This window comes from Tachysurus fulvidraco, chromosome 12 (genome assembly GCF_022655615.1).
Source record: "Tachysurus fulvidraco isolate hzauxx_2018 chromosome 12, HZAU_PFXX_2.0, whole genome shotgun sequence".
NCBI lineage: Eukaryota > Metazoa > Chordata > Actinopteri > Siluriformes > Bagridae > Tachysurus > Tachysurus fulvidraco.
The window spans coordinates 4,678,884-4,705,641 of record NC_062529.1 but is presented as its reverse complement, the minus strand read 5'-3'; the positions used below and the strand labels follow the sequence as shown (position 1 = coordinate 4,705,641).

The 26,758-nt window shown below is 35.7% G+C and overlaps 2 protein-coding genes across 6 annotated transcripts in view; one reads left to right on the top strand and one right to left on the bottom strand.

Annotated features, from left to right (window-relative positions):
• The window catches only part of itsn2b (intersectin 2b), a 34,166-nt gene extending 32,973 nt beyond the window's left edge, over positions 1 to 1,193 (top strand). For both annotated transcript variants that reach the window (XM_027160056.2, XM_027160054.2), the window contains exon 37: positions 3 to 1,193. In XM_027160056.2, coding sequence (XP_027015857.1) covers positions 3 to 160 — 158 coding nt within the window. In that variant the 3' untranslated portion in view covers positions 161 to 1,193. The remainder of the gene's footprint in view (positions 1 to 2) is intronic.
• Positions 1,194 to 1,489: 296 nt separating this feature from the next.
• Positions 1,490 to 25,810, bottom strand: lpin1a (lipin 1a). 4 transcript variants are annotated; one of them, XR_003442627.2, is made up of 22 exons: positions 25,597 to 25,810; positions 15,502 to 15,702; positions 15,208 to 15,303; positions 13,728 to 14,002; positions 12,516 to 12,629; positions 12,294 to 12,392; positions 12,073 to 12,202; positions 10,727 to 11,003; positions 10,556 to 10,649; positions 10,260 to 10,441; positions 10,061 to 10,154; positions 9,906 to 9,975; positions 8,830 to 8,922; positions 8,625 to 8,662; positions 8,197 to 8,335; positions 7,512 to 7,660; positions 7,162 to 7,248; positions 6,904 to 7,056; positions 6,374 to 6,488; positions 6,191 to 6,294; positions 5,787 to 6,016; positions 1,490 to 4,987 (listed from the first exon to the last, which is right to left on the bottom strand). XR_003442627.2 is itself a non-coding variant. In XM_027160057.2 (21 exons), exons 1-21 carry the CDS (start codon positions 25,663 to 25,665, stop codon positions 5,857 to 5,859), a joined length of 2,739 nt encoding a protein of 912 aa, XP_027015858.1. In that variant the 5' UTR covers positions 25,666 to 25,810; the 3' UTR covers positions 1,490 to 5,856. The 4 variants fall into 4 exon arrangements, 2 of the variants coding, with proteins under 2 accessions (XP_027015858.1, XP_027015859.1); XR_003442628.2 differs by having other exon boundaries at positions 1,490 to 3,305; XM_027160057.2 differs by having other exon boundaries at positions 1,490 to 6,016.
• Positions 25,811 to 26,758: the final 948 nt, after the last annotated feature.

Sequence of the window (26,758 nt, the reverse complement as noted above, 5' to 3'; positions counted from 1 at the left end):
AGAATTCTTAGGTCGGACAGAGCTCCCTGTGGCCACCATCAAAAAAGACTCAGAGAACAAGGGTGCAGCGACAAAAAAATTGCTGCTTCATGAAGTGTCTACTGGAGAAGTCTGGGTCCGTCTTGATTTTCAACTATTTGATGGAAAAACCCCTAAGTGAAGATTATGTTCAGAGTAATGTTCTGTTATGGACACCGAACAGCTTCCAGCTGTTTAGTCTCCAGATCCTCCTTAAAAAACACCTTGCCTTAAAGCATCCTTGGCTACTGCTACTGAATGTGTGACTTTTCTTGAAGTCTTGTGGATAGTGTGTTTAATGATGCCAAGTTTATGCCTTTTTTTTATATAGAATTATGTGTAAGTAATCTGCAGTTTTGCCTCAGTTCTTTATCACTGGATGTAAAGATTTCTCAGGAGTTCTATTTTTCCTAGAATACACTGTCTATTTTGCTGTATTAGATTTTTTGAATGTCAGGATTAGCACTTGATCTTGACAGTTCTGGAAGAGAACATTACATTTACAATTTTTAACAGCCTACATAAACTAATACTGTAAAATAATTAAGGCATTTATTCATATCTAGAAATGCTTTTTGAAAAAGATTTTGCTACAGTAATAATAAGTAACCTGTTATTTTCTTTGAACAGTTTTGAGTTTTATTTTACAATCGTACAAATGAAGTGATTACTCAATAGTGACCTTACATGCTCTAATCACTGTTGATTTTGTGAGTTGTATTTATTTTTAATTTATGCATTTCTGACTATCCACACTTTTTGCAGCTCAAGATGCTCTTAATACTTGAAATTTGTTCTACATAATCTCCATACTGAATTTTCCTAAATATAGTTACACAAATATGTTTGGAATTTAGCCACTTATTTAGATTTACCTGTTTTAAATTTCCTCTTTGTGTTGTATTTTGGTTCAGTTTTACCTGCTGGTTTTCAGGCTTTGCACAGAGTAGCTTAAGCATGACGTAAGCAGAGTATTAGATATGCAGAGGTGCCAACATTCTTTACAAGACTATCCTAGTATCCTAAACAGGATGCCCCTGTGCTAATGCTGTAACTGGAGAAAAATTGGTTGTACTTATATTTAACTGCAATCTGCAAAGGTTTTTGGACTCACAAGCAGTTCACTTTGGTTTGCAGTCCCAAATAATGTTCTAAAATAAAGATGTCTACAAATATAGTGACAATATTTACTACTGAATAACACACACACATTTTTCTGTCAATTGTACATTTAAGAATCAGTGTCATGAAAAAATAGAGCTTGTTTACACAAATTCGAATAAAACAAAACAAAGGCTGGATAAAAAAAAACTATATATAGAATAGCCTACACAAAGAAATAAATACGTCATATCCTTATACATAAATACAGTACATATCCTTATAGTCGCTATAATATACTTTTTGTTGTTGTTTTTGGTGGGTGATACATGTAGGTGTACGGTGTACGGTGGATATATATATATTTTTAATTATTTTATTCAAATTTATTTTTAGGATGTGTCAAGTAACTTCAAAATTTTTCTATTTTTGATTGGTTAAACCATAGATGTTGGCACCTCTGAATATAGGCACATATATGCAAGTCAATTAGGGTTCAGAAGCATTTTCTACTGGTGTGTTAATTCCCATCTTTCAATGCACCGACACAGTGGTGCCATATTGGAATAGCTGGTTCCACCAATCACCATTCCACCGTTCCTTCTCATATTAAAAACTGAACATTTTTATTTGATATGTACAAAAATTGTGATTTGTCCATTCATATTAAAAATTCTCATAAGGACAATGAACTACAGCTGACCCACATATTTTCTGAGAAACTGATTGGTTTGAACATTTGGATTCTTCATTTTTGCTATTTATAAACCTTTTGCTCTTTGGTTGACCAAAAGAAAAATCATGTTATGTTAACAAATCCTTTTTTAAAATCTGAGTCAAGACACAAGTCTCTAAAAAAGTTTTGGGTTTTAGTTTGAAGTATGACAGCATGTAAGATGTGCTCAAAATACAATTTGTGAGATGTGTACCATATTTAAAAAATGTGAGAAGGCAAAACAAATTTATTTTATTTCTTATAGGATTCAGGATAATATGTAAGGCATAACAGAATAGCACAATCATAAAAAAAAACATAACAAAAAAGAAAATAAGTAAATAATCTCCGTTCTAAGGTTTGCATAACTTTAGTTCTCGTGTATTGCCCCCTTTACCATCAATGATGCACATCCAGTTCTTATAAATGTTTTGGTTGTCTTGATCAAAACTGCGCGCTTGAGATCTCCCAAAAGTGTCTTACTAATATTGAGGTCAGTAGGCTGATGGCCTCCAGAACCTTCACCTTTTTCTGCTGTAGCCATTGTATGCTTTGGATCATTGTCATGTTGGAACATCTAAGTGCGTCCCATGTGCAGACTTTGTGCTGTACAATACAAATTGTCTGCCAATACGTCACTATTGTCTTACGATGTCTGCTTTGGTTCACTTTGTGTGTGTGTGTGCGCGTGTGTATATACTCTATGTGGCAGAACTGGATTTCCATAACCTCGAATATTTTGGTTATTTAGTCTAAAGATGTTATTCTGTTGTTAATATCACTACCAATTCTGTTAGTATATTTTTATATATAACTATTTTAGCTGATATTGTTTACTTTTGTATTTACATGGGTCCTGGGGTGCGATGGGACGGGGGGGGGGTGGTTTTGGGAGGGTTCTAGTTTAAAAAGATTTCTTTCCTTCTGTTGTGATGTATTTTTGTGTGTTCTATTAAAATAAAAACAGTGAATTACAATAAATTAATTATATATACGTATATATACATACATATGTATACATATGTGTATATATATATATATATATGGGGGGGGGTGGGGGTGGACCCATTTCTCTTTCAGAACAGTGGCCAGGTGATGCTGATGGGGGAAACAATTCCTGAATCACTCCACCCCAAAGAAGTTCAATAATATAAGAATCTACAAGGAAGTTTTATGGTCTTGAAGATGATGCACAATAGGTGTGTGTCTTTGTAAGCAAACTGAAGTTGTTCCAACAGGGGTTTAATGATAAAGATTCAAATGATAACAAATTAGACAAATTCTTGGTGCATCTGTGACCAAGTCACATTCAGGGTAACGATGGCAAACTAGGATGAGACACATCCAATAGGAGGTATTTTTTTTGAAAGTCATACCATGTAGCAGGATGGTAATGCATCAATACACTCAGCAAGATTGGTGACAGAGTGGTTTGATGAACACGATGGTAAAGTTGAACATCTCTCTTGGCCTGCATAGTCACAATAGAAATATAAGAATGTGCTTTAGCAAGCACATTAATTACTGGTATGTTTTGGAGAAGCCAGAAACGTATTAACACCATCTGGATCTTGTAGTCACCCTGCCACTGTTCCGCAACATGACTGGCTCAAAATCCCTCTATGAGCCAATGAGCAGGACTCTATCCTAATACATATTTCCTACCCAAGACAAATTGGTGCTTTAAAGTGCAAAAACATTAATAAATACATATTTGTCAGTATTTGGTGTGATGCCCATTTGCTTAAATAAAAGTCACATCATTCTGTTTTATAAGGATATATGAGTTTTTTCTGAAGAGCCATAATTGTTTCTGTCTGAAAACTGCTTTATGTGATGTGCTGCTTTCTTTACTGGCATACAAACATTTTTCTGTAATGTTTCATTTTTGCTGGAAAACTAATTTTTAGAAATCCTAAATGTTTTTGTATTAACAAATTTTTTTTAAGTTTTTTATTTAAAAGGAAGGGTACCGTACTGTTTGTGTTCATTTTGTAGAGCAAATACCATACAACTGCACTCATGAGATCATCTCTCATCTGGTGCATGAGAGATCTTTAGTCTTCAAGACACCACACTGCATTTGTGTAACAATTATATTTTAATATGCAGATCCATATTTACTGTTGTATGTTTAACACGATATATCATTTTTTGTTATAATAAATCCAAGCAGAAACCCACTAGCAACAACTTTGTGATCTTTCACAGAAAGAATATAAAATTGAAGAAATAAATCGAATACAGTTTTATATTAGATGCCAGAGTCCAATCATAATTGAAGGGCATGTAATCTAAATCTTGTTGTGTAAATGAAAGTAAAATGTAGCTGGTCAAAAAATTATAGTGGTCTACTATCAACAGGATAAAAAGAATCTGTTTAATTTTATGACTAAGTTAAAAGTATTTGCCACTCAAAATCTGTGCAACTTCATTGTGCAACACCACAGATTCAATTTGGTTCTTTTCTCATCACAAAACAAAATAGCACAAACATTAATTGTAGACTTTTTGTTTGGGAGGAAAATTCTTTTTCTTCATTTAAACTTATAGTAGGTATAACAACCACAACAGGTGTAACATATCATAATATATATGTATAGCAAATCATAATTTCATGTACACTAGATTAAAAAGTATTAGAGTAGCACACTTTCCGAGACAGTACTTACCACACAAAAACATTTTTCTTTAGTTATCCAGCATAAACAATACTTTACTTTAAATTTAACACTTTTAAAACAGTCATGTGTTTGAACCACACATCTCTGGAATTGCACTCATTTCTCTAATGCTAATGCTAAAATAATGCTAGAGTAGATTTGGCAGCTCAGCATAATCATAATCTTATTATTTTATTTATTAATTAATCATCATTATTTTTATCCTGATGAGAGTGGATTCAGAGCACCCTAAAATGGGACACCTATTTAATGCAAGGCACCAAATCACACACATTGAGTTGGACGAAACTCAGAGTAAGCCTACATGAACACAGAGAAAGTACATGGACAGAAAATACATGCAGACTGTATCCTGAAGATTAAACCAGGATTCCTGGAACTATTAGATGGCAACCGTATCTGCTACGCCACCATACTGCCAGATGTGACTAAAAAATTAAGGAAACTTTAGCCCTTGAGTTCCTTCCTACTGCAGGTTTGTAGATGTATCGAGTTAGGGGTTTGGGAAAAATACGGACACACAAAGGAATGCAGATTATTACTCGCAAATACTATTTTCAATTTGATGTTTTATGTATTTCATATTCTGAAACATAAGAAATAATTTATATATTGTATATTATAAAACAAGAGGACAAAAATGAATGCACAAATATAAAATGGACTACAATTTATAGTTGTTTTGGGTCTAAATCAGGCACAAGTGTCACAAATGTACTGGAAGTTCTGCGATTTTTGTAATATACTGTACATACTGAAATAAATAAAAAAATTTGTTACACCTGAGACCTGAGAATAGACTTCCAGCATCCTCTATATGCAAGGCAATAATATCTGTACAAAATGTTACTTTAGAACTTTAAATATTACAAATTTACAAGATGTACAGACCATTTCCTGCATATGAATTAAAATAAATTCTAATAATAGCAGACATAGGTAGAAGATAAGAGAGTGTAGGTGAGACAAAGTTGCATATAAAACAGAAAGAGCCAATGTGATGGGTAACAAGTATAGAATTCTGTTCAACACAGTCTTACTGCTGATGAGACAGAAGAAGCCATCCTTATCTTACAGTAATTATTACCAGCCATTCAAAAATATGGGCAATATACTTTGACAGAACACAGATTAAGATTAATATAACCATTACTTTAAAGATTGATATAACAGAAAAATAGAACCAAAAAAACAACTGAAACTACTGAAAGAAGCTAATACCAATAGAAGAGTGAGCATAAACAAAATGTTACATGCTAGCTTGTTACCTGAGCATGAGAGGACAGACATGAGAAGACTGAATTAGAAGTCAAGGACAACCTCAGCATGTCAATTCACTCAGCTGTTTTCCACATTGTGATCGTGCTTCTCTAGCTCTGGTAGCTGCTCTCTCCAGTAGGTGAACTGGCTAAAGGTGTCTGAGCAGGGGAAGTCGGAAATATTGCCTCTAATCAGCAATGGAAAGATGTGGTCAACCACCTCACACAGACGCCCATATCTAATGCAGCAAATGAAAGAAGTGTTTAATAAAAACATGCTGAGACAATCAGCACAGCTCTGCAAATTTCGATAATTTCACAAATATATTACCTAACAAAACTAACTAATATTTTACACATGCTTATCCAAGTTAACAGTTTGGGTTGACATTTCCAGTGATAAAGACACTTACGATGATATGTTGGTCTTAGCATGCTCTTGAATGAGCTCTCCTTTAGGGTTCACGGTGAAGATCCTGTTCAATGACACGCCAACCTCTTTATAAGAAAACACATCCTACACAGAGAATGTTTTGTAAGTGCAAATGTTTTTGACCCTTATGCTACTCATATTATAGGTTCCTCTTGCCACTTACTGTTTCTCGGTTTCCAAAAGCAGCATAGAAGGGCTCTGTGTTTGGATAGAAAAGATTCTTGATGTCGGTCAGACACTCAATTTTGAACTTTTCTGGCTTTTTCTCAATGACCTCCCTGGTATGCAAAAAGAGAAAATGACTTCCATATAGCATATTACTGCGTCAATAGGGCTAGCAAAAATAAAATCATGACCCTCGTGTCTGCTTTTTTGTTTTTGTATTTTCATGTGTTTGTTTTGTTTACATCTCCATGTGTGTTTTGTTTGGATCCATGTCATGTCTTCACCTCTGTATTTTCACTGGTTGTCGCTCTAACACCTGTTTTGAGTTTTCCCTTTGTCTATTTAATCCCTCAAGTGTATTGTGTTCATGATTTAGATTCGTTTTTGGAATTAGATTTTGCCTTGTCCATCTTTTTAACTTGCACCTGCTTGTGTGAACCCTTTTCTGACAATCACCTTCATACGTATTCTCACCAATAGGAGGCTTCAAAAGTTTTGTACATGACAATAAAGTTCTTGAATATTCACCTGTGTAGTGCAGAGAACAAGCTGCTAGGGCTGAGCAGCACAGGGCCCTGAGGTAACATGGTGCCTCTCTCATTTACCCAGTGCAAATAGCCTCTTGTCATATCAGCCATACCAATTGCTCGTGCAGAGCAGTACATGAACTTATAGCCATTCCTATTAAACAACAACAGTTACTTGGGAGTAAATGCCTGGAAATCCCAATTCAATACATATCATTTATATGCTGTGAAATTAGTTTAGACAGATTACAGCACTTACTGGCTAACTTTGTGGTAGAGGCGGGCAATACCTTGATGGGTCCAGTCTTTGCCAAGTGTAGGCAGAATATGTCCAAGAGTATCTGACCTGTAAGACAGCCACTGTTATAACACTCTACACAACATACCCTAACCATAATATAGTCAAAACAATGATGTCAAACTTTAATTAAAACCTCTGCAATGGCAAAAAATGATTAGGCAAGTTGTAATATTTTAGTAATGTCTTTAGATATCGAACTTGACTGTATTTGAAAAGTATTCAGCCCACTTATACAGGCTTTTAAATCTAAAGGCTTTTAAAACATGAAGGTTAGCATGCAGAGCTTAGAACACTCTACTCATTCTCACCTGGTGATTGTGCCATCAATATCTGAAATTACAATCTTATCGTCCCAGTTCCACAGATATATGGTGCCCTCACAACGACAGGTACCCTGGTACTGAGTAGTCACGCTGAATAACACATCATTGGGGCCCTCTTTTAATTGCAGACTGGCCTGAAATTAGAATTAAGGTTCAGTTATGTAATGTTACCTTTAAAGTATACAAATGACATGCTGATGCTGATGTGTCTGTGATAACTCCTAGTTATGGACCTTTAACAGTTACTAATGAAATATATTCTAATATGCAATCATTCCTTCCACTTTGAAATCGGAATTGAACTCAACTTATTAGACAATTTCCAGAAAGAATTTTGTTATCTTTGCAATACTCAATACTATCTTTAGCTATTAAATTAGCCTGAATTTGGAGTCTCTGCCCTATAATAAAATTATACCATTTAAATGTAGCAGGCTATGTAAAAATAAGAAATACTAAGGAAACTGGATATTTTTAATGCTCACTTTCATATGAGCCATTAACCTGCTAAGAAATAATAACATGCATAAAAACAAAGATAACATAAATAAGTTCACTGTTTCATTTCAGTATTATTTGCATAATTGTGTTCAAAACAAAGAAAACCAATTAAATATAAAAGGAAAGTTCAGTGGTCAAATCTGAGAGTATATGTACACAAAAACCTTACCAGCTCTTCTGAGGACAAGCGGAGAGTCTTCTTGTAGCATATACTGTTAGAGCTAGGAAGAGGCTCTGACTGACTACATGTTGAATTCTGCTTAACAGGTCTGCTGTCATCATCACTTGAGGATGATTCATCCTTTAACCTGTTACAAAACCAAGAAGGCAATTTGTTTAGTCATTAATCTATTATGACTAATTTAATCCTGTGAGTCACTAACAGCAAACACACCTTCAATTTTACACTGTGGTAGTTTAAAGCCTTTAAAACGTTTGTCAATTACAGACCAGTCAACTAAAAGAGTCAACAAGTTCCTCTGGATGGGGTGGGTTAGCTGCTCAGTGTATTATTTCCTATTTTCCCATCATTTATTTTATTGTATTTGTCCCTATACCCTGCTGGAGTTAACACTGTTACTTGGGTAGAAATCTTACCTACTGCTTTTTGTCTGCTCCTCAAATTCAGCAGATTCCTGATGGAGAAAATGATAAGTAACTGAACATAATTATTGCAACAGATAAATACAGGTCTTACTTAACAATACATAAAGGAAATGAATGTTTTTTTTCTATCAGTTCTAAAAGTAATCAAATATCTCTGGTATGAAGAGCAATTACAGTATTTGAAACAGCAGCATACCGACTTAGAGCTGTTGTTTCTTCCCCGCCATGAGAACCACCACCGTCCTCCTTTCTTGGGCATTTTCTCCTTCATAATGTTCTCCAATGCAGCCTGGAGTAAATGCACACAGTACCTGATACTCAAAACTCAAACTTAAAACCAAAAAATATAAATGACTGTGAATGGCTGTGAGCATGCACAAAGAGAGCGAGGCATGCAGTAGCTAAGTTTCAGACAGACAGACAGACAGAGACACACAAACATAAAAGAAGGACATACAGGACTGGAAAAAAACACACTGGGAAAGCAATAAGTAAAGAATCCCAAAGCAGAGTACACATAACTCAGGCATGAGTACTTAGAACAGTGCCAAATGGGTTGGGATTGAGGAAGAGAAATTAAATTAAATTAAATTAAATTAAATTAAATTAAATTAAATTAAATTAGCAAACAAACAAACAAATAAATAAATAAGAGGGAAAAAGAAGGTAAGTCTTTTTTTATTTAAATTTAAATGTATTTAATTTTTAGGTCTTAACATGCATTTAAAGTTTATTTCTGGTTTAAATATTAATGCTATGGTTAAGAAAAAAAGAAAACTGAAATTGTCCTAATTTAGATTTAGCCAATTCCCAAATTCTTGCTAAGGCTCCTCTATTTCTTGAAGTCCAGTCATGTTACCTTGACACTCATCTGGCACATTTTTCCATCTTTCAATGCAGTGTCGTCTATTAGTAGATTTCTATAAGGGTCATTTCAGAACACTTTAGTTCTTCTAAAAATATTTGTTGTCACATATTTTGGTTGTTAAGATATAATACCGTGACTATATTATTACAGTGTTAAAAGTATCAATACTTGTCACATGTCAGGCAGTTTCTGACAGATGGCCTGGCCTTAACTACGCCACTGGTTCTAGAACTTAAAACACAAAAACGTAGTGTGTGAGATGTCTGTAGCCCATGATAACCTAGTGAAAAACTGGAGCATAGCAGAAAGCTTTCACAGCTGGTGGCCTATGAAGGCTAGATTGAGACCCTCTACCCTAAAAAATCTATATCTAAATATTTAATATAATAAGTATGCAGTTTTACCTTTGGCAATGGTTTTTGGAATGCCTGCATAGCCAACACAAGAGGAGCGGCTGTACTCCAATTGTAATACCTTACAGATACAAGACAAAATTAATTATGACAAATACTTACAAATAAAAAAGGTCATTTGTTATACATTGAAATAGTCTGTATACTTGGCTCCAATCTTTACAACCAGATTAGGGTCATCAATAATCGATGGATGATTAGCAAACTCCTGATAAGTTACTGATTTTTCCTCAAACTCCTCTGTGGAAAGAAAATACAGGCTTTCTTCAACAAAATATCTTCTATAGATAAAGCAATCTACTAAAAACAGTTTACTGTATTGTACTGTACAAAACCACTGTTTACCTCGAGTGATGTCTCGATCCTCTGTCAACCCTCCACATAGCGAGATGGCAATATTGGGCAGCTCCCCTGATTGATCAGAAAAGCTGTCAACTCCGCTGTCCATGCCACTGCTTCCCAATGACTGAGGTGACTGATTGGCACTCCTCATTTCTGTCCTAGTCCTAACTAACCCTGTGCCATCACTGCACAGAAAAAAATAATACTTGTATCAGAATGGATCAAATTTTATCATGCAGAAAACACAGCTAGACCATTGTGCTTACTATGTATATGCCATAAGCAAGCACTGTACCAACCTCTTAGGAAAATAGAGTGCTGCTACCTCAGGCTCCAGCTCTGTAAGATCATCCAGATACACACCGTCAGATCCAAGATGATGACTTCTTTTGTCTACAAGTGAATAAATGTCAGTTGAATCTTTGATGCTTTCAGGCTGGAAAACTGAAGAGAAGCCTTAGGAAACTAACCTCTTCTTTTTGATGGAGAGTCAGTTTTACTGTGAACCTGGAATGCAGGATATTGTTCATCTTCCAGACTGGCAATAGTGCAAGCTGCTGCACCGATTACCTCCACCTCCATAGATGCTGGAGCTGCTGCTTCTTCGGCACCAAGTTCTGGAGGCTTTTCCCCCACTTTTTCCACCACCCTATCTCCCATGATAGCCCGAAAGTGTGTGCTGTCTGACATGGGGATTGATGCTGCAGTCACCACTTTGGGCTCTGTCATATACTGTGTGAACTTGGGCTGCGCAAAAAGATAAGGATTTTCTTAATAAGAGGTTCTAGCCTCATGACTTTTATATACAAATGGCCTATTTTAGGGGAATAACACTAAAAATATTTGTTGCAAACAATTGAGAATTGAGATCAACGCAACATCTTAGTAGAGTACGTAGGTCTAATTTATTACTATCACAGCCTATGCAGGTGAGGTACAAAAGTGTTACAAATGAATGCTAATAATGCATTGTAATATTTTTCATTTTTTAATGTATTTTAAGTTATAGCGTTTCTAAATTTAACACCAGAATATCCATATTTTTCAAATAAGTGGCACACTCAGCCTGTCATCTAGAGATTGTCTGAATCCTGACAATGCCACAGACATCTGTGGTTAGAAACCAAGAAAGCAAAACTGGCCATGCTCTTAGGGAGAGGTGCATATTATCTTAATTGTCAATTACAGTGGCATGGGTTTCTGTCAGCACATGCATGCTAAAGAGGGTTGATATAACTTTCTATTTCTAGAATTTGGCAGATGCCCTTATCCAGAGCAACTTACATTTTAATCTCATTTTATACAACTGAGGGCATTGCTCAGGGGCCCAGCAGTGGCAGCTTGGTGGACCATGGATTCAAACACACCCTTCCAAATAGTAGATCAACACCTCAACCACTAGGCTACCACATCCCTGTGCTGCATCATAATCAGCAGTTAAATGTGGTTAGCTGACTTCATGTATCAGAGGAAGCAGTTAGCCGTTGTCCTCCCCAGTGTGTAGCTAAACAAAAGGGGTAAGCTGGCTGATGGGAGAGCATTGGGGTAAATTGGGGGTTGAACCACCACCACAAAACCAGCAACAAAAACGCTATCAGACATTTCATATGCACCCTTCCAGAAAATGATTGGCTTTAATTTACATCCTATTAACACTAATGAGTGTTTATTTTTATAGGAAACTCTACACATGCTATATAATTTATTAATTTAATCTATCAACATTTCTCACATTATCTTTTTATCAACACATCATCTTTTTCACCACAGCAAAAAATAAAATAAGTACATTAATCATAATTGTTTTTACTTGTACCTTTGCAGCCTGAGGAAGCTCTCCCCAGGCCCAGAGCATCTCAGGATTTTGCACCTTTTCCTTTGTCATCTGACTGACTAGCAACTCTGAGTCACTTTTCGGTGTGGAAGGCAAGAAGCCATGTTCCATACTTGCACGGGTGACATAAATAGAGGAGAGGGTGAACATAACTGCTTTTTAAGACATTATGATTTTGGCATAGACACTACATGGAATGGTACCTGGTTCTTGCAGGAAATGTTGATGATTGTTGTGGGCAAGATATGGACAGACCTCCGTTTGTTGGAACAGACAGGGTACAGGGCTGATCCTCACTTGTTCTTGTGAAAAGCAATAAATTAAATCGTGAACATACTTAAATAAAAAGAAAAACAAGGTATGAATCTTGATTACCAAAATTCTCATCTCAATTTTTTCTTTCTTTAGAGACATCCTTTACTGACCTTTGTACACTTGCCCAATCTTCATTGCATTGTAAGTATTCTTTGCTCTGCATAGAAGAACTATTAGATTGACCACTTTTCACCCTTTCATCATAGGGGTCATATGACATAGATCTGGGAACAGACAAAAAAAAAATGAAGAAAAAAACAGATAAAGAGAAGATAAAATAAAAACATTGTGTACACAAATGGCTAAATGTCTTAGGCTTGCAGTGCATCCTTTCCCCTCAAAGGAATGGCAAGCACTATGAAGTTTTCAATAAGCAAGCTTCTGTACTTCATTCAAACTGCATTAACAGAGCTGAAATTCTTTTTCCTGCAAACTACTTTATTTATGCTTGTGATAGTGTAATGACTGTTTATCTTTCCCAATACCTTTTCATCATTAAATTCCCAATGCTAAGAGGAATTAAAAAAATATCTGGTTTGCAGTACAAGTTCTTCCTGGAAGCTGCTTTAGTACTGCATAAGAGGGAAAAATATTGAATGCCAAGTATTACAAAGGTTGCACTTGTGCTGTGATTGAAACTGGATTTTGTGAAAAGATTTCATAAATTTCATGGAAAAGCTTTAGAGGATTTTTTTTTTCTTCAGCAAATCTCTAAAGCAAAATTTTATCAAGTAACTAGCTAACCCATGCTACTTAGCTAGGTCACGTTTTTACAAAGGAATTGCCTCTAATGTTCAGATAGCTAATGTTGGTCTGTTTATTGGTTTATAACATCTATTTGGGCAGCATATTGGCTTTTGGTGATATGATGGTCTCAAAGTTATTATTGTAAAGCATCACATTGGCAACAAACAACAAAGTTATAAGAATTAATAGACTTGAACACCTTTAAATTATCTATAGTGTAAATGCTTGAAACTCCTATGAAATATGCAAATATGTATATATGTCCAGCTATTGCAGGTTAGGCCACAACTTTACCTGATCATTTAGCCACTAATGAGACAATAAAGACCAAAGACCATCTATATTAAAATCATTTAGTTTAGCTGAATAGCACCCCCTACCAGTCTTTTGTTGAAAATTCATAATAATATGTATATAACATTTTAGCTAACTTCCAGTTCCTGAATACAATCTTGATAGATTCATCAGTCAGATATAACCAAGTACATCAGTCAGATTATAACTGATACTCCGTACTCCTAACTCCGTAACAATTTCTTCACAACATGACTATGGTTGTTCATCTGCATACTCACCTGCTAGCTGTATCTTCATCTGAACTCATATCAATGGGGAACATGTCCTCATCCTCTGAGTTTCCATTGTCCTCTCGCTTCACACTGTCTAATTTGGATTTCTTTCTCCTCTTCCTCCTCTTCTTTATACCATTCTCTCCTGAGGGACCCAAAGATTGGATGGAAGTCCCAGATGGCTCAGACAGACGAGACACACTTTTCCCCATCTGGGATTCCATCAATGATGAGCCATCAGTATTTATTGGAGATGTGGCAAGATAAGATGGCACCATCTCCTGTAAAGAGCATTTTGACGATTAGACTAATATAGATGAATTATGGTCTTAAAGCTGCAAGATACCACAATGGATAAATGCTACTACACTGCTACCACTATGCAAGACAAATGGCTAACTATCAGCATCAATCTCTGCAATTTACTCAAAATATACAATATATAAAATGTAGCCTCAAATGGCAATTTGCAGGGTACAAACACTCCTTACAAATAACAACACTAGTTAATAGAAGAAATTCAATGGTATTAATAGAGGCATGCTTTTTGAGGTCAGGATTAATGATGCTTAATCTAATAATGTTGTGGAAAGCCAAAGAGAGCACAGCATTCATCTGGTATGCTTTACAAATTGTTGTGATCAATTTTGGATCACACCTTTTATTGAGGAAAAGAAACTGTGTTTGAAATAAGGCCAGTTTTCTGTGGTTAGAAATTAATCCTATATTACTCTTGATTAAAACTTTTTAAATCCAAGACATACTAGCCAAAGCTACTGTAGTACAGTATACATCTTTTAAAATGTACACAATATTAGCATACAATTGTGAACTAAAAAACAATAAATTGCATAAAGTGATAAGTGAATTGTATACAGAATCAGTGCAATTTCTGTATGTTGCTGATGCTGCTTAAACTTTACAAATCCTGCTTCACTGAATCACCTCATCTAGGTGAGAAGAGCATACACTGCATTAAATTCTCCCTCAGTACTCTTTGTCTTTGACATTTATAACTTTGAATGTTGTAAATAACATTTGTCCCATTCTTTCCATTCAGAATGCCATCCTTCAGTTTATCAAAAGACCAAGCTTCTTACTGTCATAACTGTTATTAATATTATCTTTATTCCAGACTGCTTGGGCAGGACTGTTTATTGACAAGACTGTAAATTGTTGCAAGAATAATCTTTAACACAAATCTTTCATGTGTCAGTACCTTAACCTTAATAAAAGTTTACTAATACTTTAGTCAGTTTTTTCCCTCCCACTTTGGGTTGGAAGAATGTAATGTGTTATAGGAGAAAGCACAAGCCAAGAGTACACCCGTTCAGGTTACAGAATGTCCCCAGCACAGGACAGCCTCCATAAACAAGAGTCATATTTCACTCCTTAAAGAGATATTCCTGTGTGTTGTGTTGCTCAATATATTATAAGAAGCATGATCACACTGGATGGGTGCAATTTCCTAGTATATCATACTCACCATGTAACTCTCCGTCTCCTTGACAAAAAATGCTTCACCGTTCTCCCCCAATTTCATGTGTAGGTTAACTGGCTCCCCATTAATCTCTATGTCAACCTGTGCAAAGAATTTATTCTCAGAGTATAATTAAATTCATTAAGATTTCATTAGAAAATGTGACATTTGCATGAGTGAATTACTGCAATGCATATTTTGAAGGGAAAGCATATTTTTCCCTAATATAAACAATGTTCTTATTTATCGCATGATATTGCTACAAATAAGCTTTATATAGCCTGGACATGGTGACCTTACCACTTTTTCCCTCGACCGGAGCACCCCCATCTTGCCAAAGCGTACATGGAAGGGTGAACACTGTAGGGAACCATCAGGCTGACGCACCACAATAACATCTATACAGCCAGACAGGGTGGCTGGGTTCAGTCCTCGGTAGAGTTCCTTCACCTGCACAAAAACCTGACCAGCAAGCTGTCCCACATAATTCATGGTTCGACTCTAAGGGATAATAAGGGTACAATAATGGGAGAATATTAATTTCCTTAAGGTTGAACATACATATTCTTCACAAATGCACTTTTTATACTGTTTTGCATATAGTTCTTCATAAGCTACACTTAAAAAAGCCAATGTGCTACCACGTAAATTTTACCAATTTATGTATGAAAGACTTATCACCACATGTACATTAGAGCACAGTGGAATTCTTTTCTTCACCTACCCCAATTGAGGAAGTTGGGGTTAGAGCACAGGGGGAGCTATGATACAGCACCCCTGGAGCAGGGAGGGTAAAGAGCAAGTAATTTGGACTATTCATTTTTAAACCAGGTAGTGATACTATAGTTCTATTTTGGCAAAATAGTAAACATACAAAAATCATAATAGTTTGCATAATAAAAATATACATGTGCCTCATCCAGTGTACACACTTGAGGTTGAAATGTTGAAGACAATATATCAATAGTTAGTATATTCATTATGACAAAACTGAAGACAAAACAGACTCAATTGGTGCTCTCTATCTCTACATTGGAGAAAAAGTCAGAATGTGATCAGTCATCTTCACTCTTCGATATGCTGAGCATTGTGGCACAGTGGCATCAGTGTGGCAGAGTCGTTAGCTGAAAAGCTCTTAAAACATAACTCAAAAGCTCTTAAAACATATCCAGAATCTGCAGAACTGATTAGTAATGAAAATCTGTAAAGGGATTTCATAACCTACTGTATCCTTGGTCTCGGAATAACCCTCAATGTTATCCATGACAAAGAAAGTAACCTGACCTCAGATGAAACTTGTGAACTTGATGTAACAATGCTACATGATGTGTGACTATGCTTCCATTGATTTTAAATATTTGACAATTTAAAATGTTTTGATTGTTTCATAGCTAAATTAAGTTACATTTAGTTACTGTACATTTACAGTAAGTTACTTTTTTGTTGTCCTTTTTTAGTTCTTTAGTTTATGTATTTTACCAGTTTAAACATTTACAGAATAATGAGAGGATTGTATTTTATTCATGTTGTAATATCACTGGTTAATCATTGTGGACAATAAGCTTATAACTATTACAGTTGAGCAATAATCCTACCATATTTATGCCAATGCCAATGAGACTATAAATCAATGTATTTCAAGAAAATCAATAAGAAAAGGAAGTTTTCATGGTAAACTTTGCTGGTGTATGGACACTATCCACTCTTCTTTCCCTTTCCTTGTGGCAGGAACCTAATACAAAAAAAAAAAACTTGCGGATACATCTTCAGTAAATTTTCATGCAAAACATCAGAATGAAGACAAAGTGTGATCACTGTGGCATAGAGGTCGGTACCAGTATTTCATTAACTGCTGACCTCCTAGGATTTTACTCACACAACAGTCTCTAGAGCTCCCCGTGACCCGAGGTAGTTCGGATAAGCGGTAAAAAATGAGTGAGAGAGTGAGAGAACAGTCTCTAGAGTTTATACAGAATGTTGAGAATAACAAAAAGTACAGACTATGCTACATTTTTGTTTGTGGAAATGCCTTTTTGGCAAGAGAGGTCAAAGGGAAATGCCAGATTGGTAAAAGAAGGATACAGTAACCCAAATAAGCACTTGATACAATTATGGTGAGCAGAAAAGCACACAGAATTGTCAAAGTGCTTAGTTGAGTTACTCTAGACTTCCTGTCAGATCAGTCTTGTCTGGTCATTTCCACCAGAATGAACATCTTGACGATTATAAATTGTTGAATGGGAGACCCGGCAATGGTTCCGAAATATTTTTCTGTTCATCAAGGTTGTAAAGAGTGATCACTGAAGAAAATGTAGCCTTCCATTCAGCTAGCTACCTGTTTGGCCATTCTTGTCAATCAATAAAGAGCTTCCACATTTGCTTCCACAATTGGAAATTTCACTTTTTGGATATTTTTTACACCATTCAATGAAAACACTAAACATTGATTTGTGTCAAAATCCCAGAGCAACAGTTTCTGAAATATTAAAGCTACGCTGTATGGAACCAAAAAAACAACAATGTCACTATTAAAGTTAATGACCTTTTCCCCATTCAAGATTTATTTCAATATTAGCTCAAGCTCTTGTATATATATATAAAATTGTATTCCAACTGGAAATATACATATGGAAATGTGCAAATCTTGTCTTTACTTGAGGGCTACATTTTTATTGTTTTATACATATATAATAACAATAATAATAATAATAATAATAATATATATATATGTGTGTGTGTGTGTGTGTGTGTGTGTGTGTGTGTGTGTGTGTGTGTGTGTGTATAAATATATATATACACACACACACACACACACACATAGCATATATACATATATATATATATACACATACATATATATATATATGCACACACACACACATATATATATATACACACACACACACACACACACACACACACACACACACATGAATTTATGCACTGCTTGCGATTATATGATTTTAATGACAAACCAACTAAATGACTGATGATAAGAGAACTGAAACACAAAGTTGTATGTTACAACACAATACAGACTGTTATTCATTACACAAACCTCTAATGCAAAATATAAATGATCATTTGGAAATAACCCTGAAATAAAATGTAGCCCTCAAGTAAAGACGAGATTTGCACATATCCATATGTATACTTCCAGTTGGAATACAATGATATTTTTGTACACAAAGCTGCACACTGAGATCCCCAGCATTGCGTTATATACACGTTATACAATCTAGAAAGAAAACAAAGACAATACGTGTGTTAGACAGTAAACACTAGTAAACAAGCGAGAGAATATTAATATCAGTGAACCTACAGTGCAGAAAGCCCTTTACGATGCTGTGCTCATTTGTCCACCGTCCAAACTGGTGAAGGGATGAAATATTTACTATTTTGCATGCAATATTCTTTTCTAATATTGCTTTATTTCCTGCTGCTCTATTTAAACCAAGCTAAAATAAACAGTCCTCCTTCTGTCTTTCTGCCTACGTCCCAAACCACAGCCTACAGCACTAACGAGTGTGACTACATCCACAGAACCAGAGGTATTAGATGTACTGCTCCATACAGTAGTGTCCTCTTTCAGACGTAGGCACAAACCCCGCCTTGGTAAACACTTAACCCTTTAATACACTGCTCAGTGTCACCTCTCTATGCAGGATATCTTTGTTTATTCAGCATTAAGGCACATTTTATAACAACAAGACCTTTTAAAAAAGCTAGTCAGCATGCAGTAGGCAGTGAAAGGCTGCAATTCTGGTTATTTGGGGGTATCAAAAAATTTAATATAGATTTATTTAATAGGCTATTAATTCATTCATTCAGAAAAGAAACTGAATTCTGAATCATCTTTATACACCACGAGGATAAATGGCATGAATAAATGACATGACGTCTTTTATTTTTTCAGCTATGTGTTTTATGCTGACAATGATGTAATTCTTCAGGAAAGATGTGTAGCTGCAGCTTCATGTAAATTACTGCTACAGAATGTGTCCTAATGAAGTGTGATAGAGATGTGCATGATCAACACAGAACTACTAATATCTATAATATAAAGTCCACTTGGAAAAAAGTCCTCAGTATGAATCGACAACCCCTCTGATCATATTGTTTTTGTTTGTTTGTTTGTTTGTTTTACAGAAGTGTAAACTAAACTGTGTTTGCATGGTTTACAATTAATGGATAAGGTACAGTATGTTTTCTATTTCACATGCTTATGATTAATGGTGAACACATGCTTGCAGTTTTTAGGTCCTTACCTAGAGATATGCTATTTCTGTCTGAATTGACATGGATATCATGTGGTTCAGCTTCATTATACTGAGTTTTTGCATTCATATATTAATGTCTCTGATAGCTGATAGAAGTAAAAGATTTTGATTTGTGATGTTTTTTCTTTACCAAACTTATTTACGACAGGATTTTACAAAGTTTCTATACATGGTTTAACCATGACTGGCCATTTGTCTGAGTCTTGCATCTATATATGATAAATAGTGTGTATTATAAGAGATAGGAGTCATGTAATGAGATTCTACAGTTCACATTTTTTTAGTTTTACTTTGCTGAAGTGTCAGGGATTTTTTTTTTATTTTGAAACAATACTGTGTCCTGTAACAACCCCAAGTCTTGTTTATGCTGCTTAATGTTGTGTAGCTACTTCATGTACTGGAATATTTCCTGGAAAAGAAGCAGTCAAGAAGGCATGACCTAAACAATACCCCGCCCCCAGCCCACCCCATGTACTTGTGTGTGTCGCTGTGTGTTTCTCTCTCTCTCTGTCTGTGTGTGTGTGTGTGTGTGTGTGTGTGTGTGTGTGTGTGTGTGTGTGTGTGTGTGTGTGTGTGTGTGTGTGTGTGTGTGTGTGATCATATCTGTACCTGCTCTACCCTTGATTTCAACATTGTTGGTCCTGTTGAATTAGCAGCAGGAGGGAGTTCCCTGCATGCTTGTCAGTGATTTCTAGGAACTAAGCCATTATAAAGGCCCTTTGTTCTGTATTCAGGATGGTTGCTGAGGTGTAGAGCTGTGAACAGACAGCATTTAGCTTTTAAATAATCTGGCAGTAATTCAGGCCTGATGAACAAATAATGTGTTGACATGACAACAACTCTGTAATCCCATAAATTCAGCTCATTGGTCAGTACAGGCTCTGTTGTCAGGCTATGTGGTCATTATTGCTCTTTACACATAATTTCATTTGTCATTGGGGAATAGAAACTCCTGGAACTTCTTAGAAACTTGGGCTTCAAGTCTGCATTCGTGGAAGAAGTGTGTGTGTGGGGGGGGTGTTGCTAGGGCTGAGCTCTCTGTACCAATCAGAGTGCAGCGGGTCATGTGACAGCAAATCAGCAAGGTCGTTTGTCGACTGTTAATCATACTACATTCTCGGGGGGGGGGGGTGTGGGGGGTGTCTGAGTAGGAGACATTCCATTGGTGCAGGACTCTTTCCTTACTTTTGTATCCGACATTTGTTTTCTTTATGATTTTGAACAGTAACATGCACTGCTACAACATTCACTTACTATGGATCAGTGAACAAACAATTTCTTTTTCTTTCAGATTCTGTTGGCACTTCAGAATGCACTTTAATGTGTATGATAGACAGAGACACTGTACTACTTAAAATTTTGTATTTTGGTATGATTTGACAAAGTAAATTCAGATATTTCTCAACCAGTTACATTCTGGTAAAAAAATAATAATAATAATAAGGAAATTTTTGAAGTGGGCAAGGAAGAGTTGACCAGAGAAAACCATGAACTGGTTGAACATGAATACTTCATCTCTTCATCTGTTTCATATTATATTACATTTTGTTTTGTTGAAAGCGATAATATGGATGTTGAAAGTCTACACACCCTTGTTTAAATTGCAGGTTTTTTGATTAAAAAAAAGAAAGAAACCTGCCACATACAGTGCCTTGCAAAAGTATTCATACCCACTGAACCTTTTCACATTTAGACACGTTACAAACACAAACAAAAATGTATTTTATTAAAAATGTATTTTATTAGGATTTTATGTGATAGACCAACACAAAGTTGCTCATATTTGTGAAGTGGAAGGAAAATGGTAAATGGTGTCCAGATTTTTTTTACAAATAAATATCTGAAAAGTGTGGCATGCATTTGTTTTCAGTCCCACTGAGTCTTGTAGAACCACCTTTCGTTGCAAGTCATTTGGGGTATGTCTCTACCAGCTTTGCACATCTAGAGAATGAAATGTTTGCCCATTCTTCTTTACAAAATAGCTGAAGCTCAGTCAGATTGGATGGCGAGCATCTGTGAACAGCGATTTTTAAGTCTCGCCACAGATTCTCAATTGGATTTAGGTCTTAACTTTGACTGGACCATTCTAACACATGAATATGCTTTGATCTAAACCACTCCATTGTAGATGTGGCTGTGTGTTTAGGGTCATTGTCTTGCTGGAAAGTGAACCTCCGCCCCAGTCTCAAGTCTTTTGCAGACTCAAACATTTTTTCATCTAAGATTGCCCTGTATTTGGCTCCATCCATCTTCCCATCAACTCTGACCAGCTTCCCTGTCCCTGCTGAAGAAAAGCATCCCCACAACATGATGCTGCCACCACCATGTTTCACGGTGAGGATTGTGTGTTCAGGGTGATGTGCAGTGTTAGGTTTTCGCCACAGATAATGTTTTGAATTTTGGCCAAAAAGTTCTATTTTGGTCTCATCTGACCAGAGCACCTTCTTCCACATGCTTGCTGTGTCCCCCACATGGCTTGTCGCAAACTGCAAACGGGATTTCTTATGGCTTTCTTTCAACAATGGCTTTCTTCTTGCCACTCTTCCATAAAGACCAGATTTGTGGAGTGCACGACTAATAGTTGTCCTGTGGACAGATTCTCCCACCAGAGCTGTGGATCTCTGCAGCTCCTCCAGAGTTACCATGGGCATCTTGGCTGCTTCTCTGATTAATGCTCTCCTTGCATGGCCTGTCAGTTTAGGTGGACGGCCGTGTCTCGGTAGGCTGGCAGTTGTGCCATACTCTTTCCATTTCCGGATGATGGATTGTACAGCGCTCCGTGACATGTTCAAGGCTTGGGATATTAATTTATAACCTAACCCTGCTTTAAACTACTCCACAAATTTATCTCTGACCTGCCTGGTGTGTTCTTTGGTCTTCATGATGCTGTTTGTTCACATGTTCTCTAACACACTTCTGAGGGCTTCACATAACAGCTGTATTTATACTGAGATTAAATTACACACAGGTGATTACACACCTATTTACTAATTAGGTGACTTGTGAAGGCAGTTGGTTTCACTGGATTTTAGTTAGGGGTATCAGAGTAAAGGGGGCTGAATACAAATGCACACAACACTTTTCAGATATTTATTTGTAAAAAGAATTTGGACACCATTTACAATTTTCATTCTACTTCACAATTATATGCCACTTTCTTTTGGTCTATTTCATACAATCTTAATAAAATAGATTTTTGTTGTAACATGTCAAAATGTGGAAAAGTTCAGTGGGTACGAATACTTTTGCAAGGCACAGACTTTTATAATTGGTCAAATGACTGTTAAAATTAAAACAGTCACATCCAAAATGTCCCAATGTGACTAACAGGAATCATACACCTCTTATTGTTTTTTTTTTTTGTTTTTGTTTTTTTTCAAGATCCTTTTGCTTTTTTCAATTGCTTAAGTCATGTCCACAAACAGCTTACAAAATATACAGGATCTCAGTAGAGAGGTACAAAAGAATTGATTAGAATATATATAGGCACTGCCTGCAGAGCTGGGAGATATTGCAAGGCACAGATCTGAGAAAGGCTACAAAAAAAAATTCTGTTGCACTGAAGATTTCCAACAGCACACTGGCCTCCATTATTCTCAAATAGAAAAAGTTTGGCACAACCAGGACTCTTCAAAGAGGTGGTTGCCTGGCCAAATTGAGCAATCAAGGGAATAGGGCCTTAGTATGAGTGGTGACCAAGAACCTGATGTTCATTCTTACTGCGCTCCAGAGATTCTATCTGGAGATGGGACAATATTTCAGAAGGACAACCATCACTGCAGCCCTCCACTGATCTGGGCTGTATGGCAGCGTGGCTAGTCAGAAGATGCTCCTCAGTGCAAAACACATGAACGCCTGCTTGGAGTTTGCAAAAAAGCAACAGAATGGCTCTCAAACTATAAGGTACAAGATTCTCTGGTCTGATAAAATCAATATCGAACTGTTTGGCATCAGTTCTAAATTTTATGTCTGGAGGAAACACACAACCCATCACCTGCCCAATACATCCCAAGAGTGAAGCATGGTGCTGGCAGCATCATGCTTTGGGGGTGTTTTTCAGCAGAAGGGACTGGTAGACTGGTCAGGGCTGAGGGAAAGCTGAATGGAGCAATATACAGAGATATTCTCAATAAAAACCTTTTCCACGACACTCAGGACCTCAGACTGGGCTGAAGGTCCACCTTTCAACATGACAATGACCCTAAGCACACAGCCAAACAACACAGGAGTGACTTAGGGACAACTCTGTGAATGTCTTAGCACTCTAGTCAGCCAGAGCCCTGACTTGAACCCTATTGAACATCTCTGGTCACTATCCAACCTTACCCAAAAAGACTCAAAGCTGTATTTTTGGCTCATTGCTGCCAAACCTGCTTAAATTAAGTTCTGAGTAATGGATCTGAATACATATGTGCATGTGATATTTCATTTTAATAAATGAAAAAACGTTTATGCAACCAAGTTTGCATATATTGGTATGATATGAACAGATTATGTATACAGATTTTTCTTGTTTTGAATATATGTTATTCTAAACTGCAAAAGCAATAAAATAGTTCACTTTTTTTATTGTGTGCAACATGCCATATTACAAAGCTTGTGAGAAATCGGTACATACTGTAATTGAACAGTTTTTGACACCTGAAGTCAAGTGTCAAGATTATCTAAAATTTTTGGGTGAGTTATAAACTTATTCACATGCTTAAATAAGTATATTAATGGCTAAAAAATAAACAATAGTAAATAAATGAAAAAAGAATAGTAAACAGCAATAAACTAAGCTATGTCAATATGTGGCATGACAACACTGTGGCATGCCTTTAGTGCATTAGCAATCTCTGGTACACTTCAGCAACCACTGAAAATGTTTTTCCATAAAAAGCCACAGCAAGGCCTGTACAAAACTTCATGATCATGCAGAATGTTTCATATGGTTTGTCCTAATGTATATAGAGTGAAATTTAAGGAATACCTCACATAGATGGATTTTAAGTTTTACAACATTAGCTTACAATAACTAAAACCATAATGAACACCTGTTACATGATATTTGCTTAATGCTAACTAGCCACTGGATTTATGGGTCACATTCTTACAGAGTCTCTTGGAGCAAATTTCACACACTTGTCTTGCTGTCACGAATTTAACCCTGAGCATATTTTTAGATCTTGTTTCTGGTTAATATCATAGCACTCACTGATGTCCCAGGCACCATTACTGTGCCTGACTGCAGCACAACCTTATCATTGCTTAGGTCATGCGTTATTCTCTGGTTATATAATCAATATTGAACACCATTGTACAGAAACCCAGCTTAGTTGAATTCAGCCTGATTTTGATTATACCATGAAATGTTAATCCTAGAAGTCTAGATGTGTTAAAGTGTCCATAGTGTAATCCATAGTGTGTCCTTGCATTACACCAGTGCCACATGTTCAGAAGCATAAAAAAGTATCAGTACTCCAGTTTTGTACATAAACAGGTACTTCAACTTTGTTTGTATTTCTGCTTTAGCTTTTACTGTACAAATATACAGAATATTCACTCCCCCACTACATTTTCTTTTGCTTGGAGGTTAACACCAATATCCTGAAGTCTTTCTACCTGAGTGGACTTTTTTTATTACTGCAGAATCAATCACATTAAAAATGCAGTACACATTTATTTATTTTATACCATTTACTGTTATCTACATATTCACCATATTATAAATTTAGTTAGACCTGTATCTGTATTGTTAGTTTTTGGATTCGGGTTCTATTCTTATTTAACTTAGTTTTGTATTATATTAATCTTTATATTATTCTTTATAATAACCTTTTGTTCTATGTTTATGTTCTGTAAAGCTGCTTTGAGAGAATGTCAATTGTAAAAAGTGCTATACAAATACATTTGAATTGAATTGAACTTAGTTAGATCTTAAGTTTGTATTTTAGACTCCAAAAAAGAAAGAAAGAAAAAATAACAGTTGATATTTTGTTCTGCATGTCTATTTTGTGAATCCTACCACAATATCAGGTAGGGTGAGGTATTAAATAGATAATGACATGGTTAAAAGCTGTTCTAAATACAGTAAATGTACTACTCATGCATACAGAAAAGAATAGATTATTACCCATATCCAACTTGTGTCACTGGCATTGAGTTCCTCACTGTATGTTTCTGGTTCATCTTCTGATTGCATGATTCCATTGTCTGTTTGGAGCTACCAGCTCCCCAAATTAAACCAAGTCTTTCTTGCTTGATGTCCAAACTGATCTTCTTAATAACAATATGTGTGACTGTGACAGCATGATGATCCAAACAGTGGTCTATATACCAGGCTCAAGGAGGTTTCTTACTAATTTTACCAAAGCATGTTCTTGGAATGGAGTCCAGAGCAACTTGAGAGGATTGCACTGCAAGGAACCTAGAAGCCCATTTAGCACATGCTCACACACAGTTCTTTAGCATATGCTCACAAAACTTTTTTTTTTTAAATCTGATATCATACATCCCTCATATATTTAACATACATATAATTACAAAATGTGCCTTTAAAACTAAATCTGAAAACAACCACAAATCTGTTGATTTTATATGTACAGAGCACATTTTTGGGTCAAAAGACAGTGAATCTGTATATAATCTAAATTAAACTATAATGCCTACAGTGCTTGAAATATGAGAAAAATATGAGAAAATGAAAAAAAAAAAAAAATTCTGTATAATATAAAACCAGAAAACCAATAGATTATTGCCCATTTACATGTACATATTTATATTGTCATGTTTATAATGGTCTTTATTCATCTCAATTTTAGAGAGCTGTGTATTTTCACAAGCTAAAGCTGTAGGTTACTGTCTAACACTGTAAGTCATCATCATCTGTGTTTGGGTGAGTGAGACTGCATTTTTGTCATCCTTCTTATGTTTCAGGAAGAGTTTGTTATATGTTTCTCTTTTTGCCCACACCTAAACACTTTTTTTAAATTAATTTTTAAAATCTATATAGACTAGAACAAAGAATAATGACTCATGATGTTAATGGCTATTTTAGAATAATAATATAATATAGAAGAATAATATAATGATGTTATGGCTATTTTAACATATAATAGTTGCAAAAAAAAAAACAACCAAACAAAAAAAAAAATGGTGAAGAACTGTGTATTAAATTGTACATCACTGTTACATCATTGTTAATAACATCACATTATATATATAACATTCCAGTTAAAATAATTAGCACCTTTTAACTGTATACTATACTATACTATACTATACTATACTATACA

Excerpts from the sequence above, each read along its gene's own strand:
- lpin1a (XM_027160057.2), bottom strand. The coding sequence starts at position 25,665 with ATGCAATCAGAAGATGAACCAGAAACATACAGTGAGGAACTCAATGCC. Across the intron at positions 15,304-15,501 it reads TCCGGTCGAGGGAAAAAGTG|GTTGACATAGAGATTAATGG; the intron begins GTAAGGTCACCA and ends TTCTTTGCACAG. Across the intron at positions 8,336-8,624 it reads GAGCAGACAAAAAGCAGTAG|GTTAAAGGATGAATCATCCT; the intron begins GTAAGATTTCTA and ends GTTTTGTAACAG.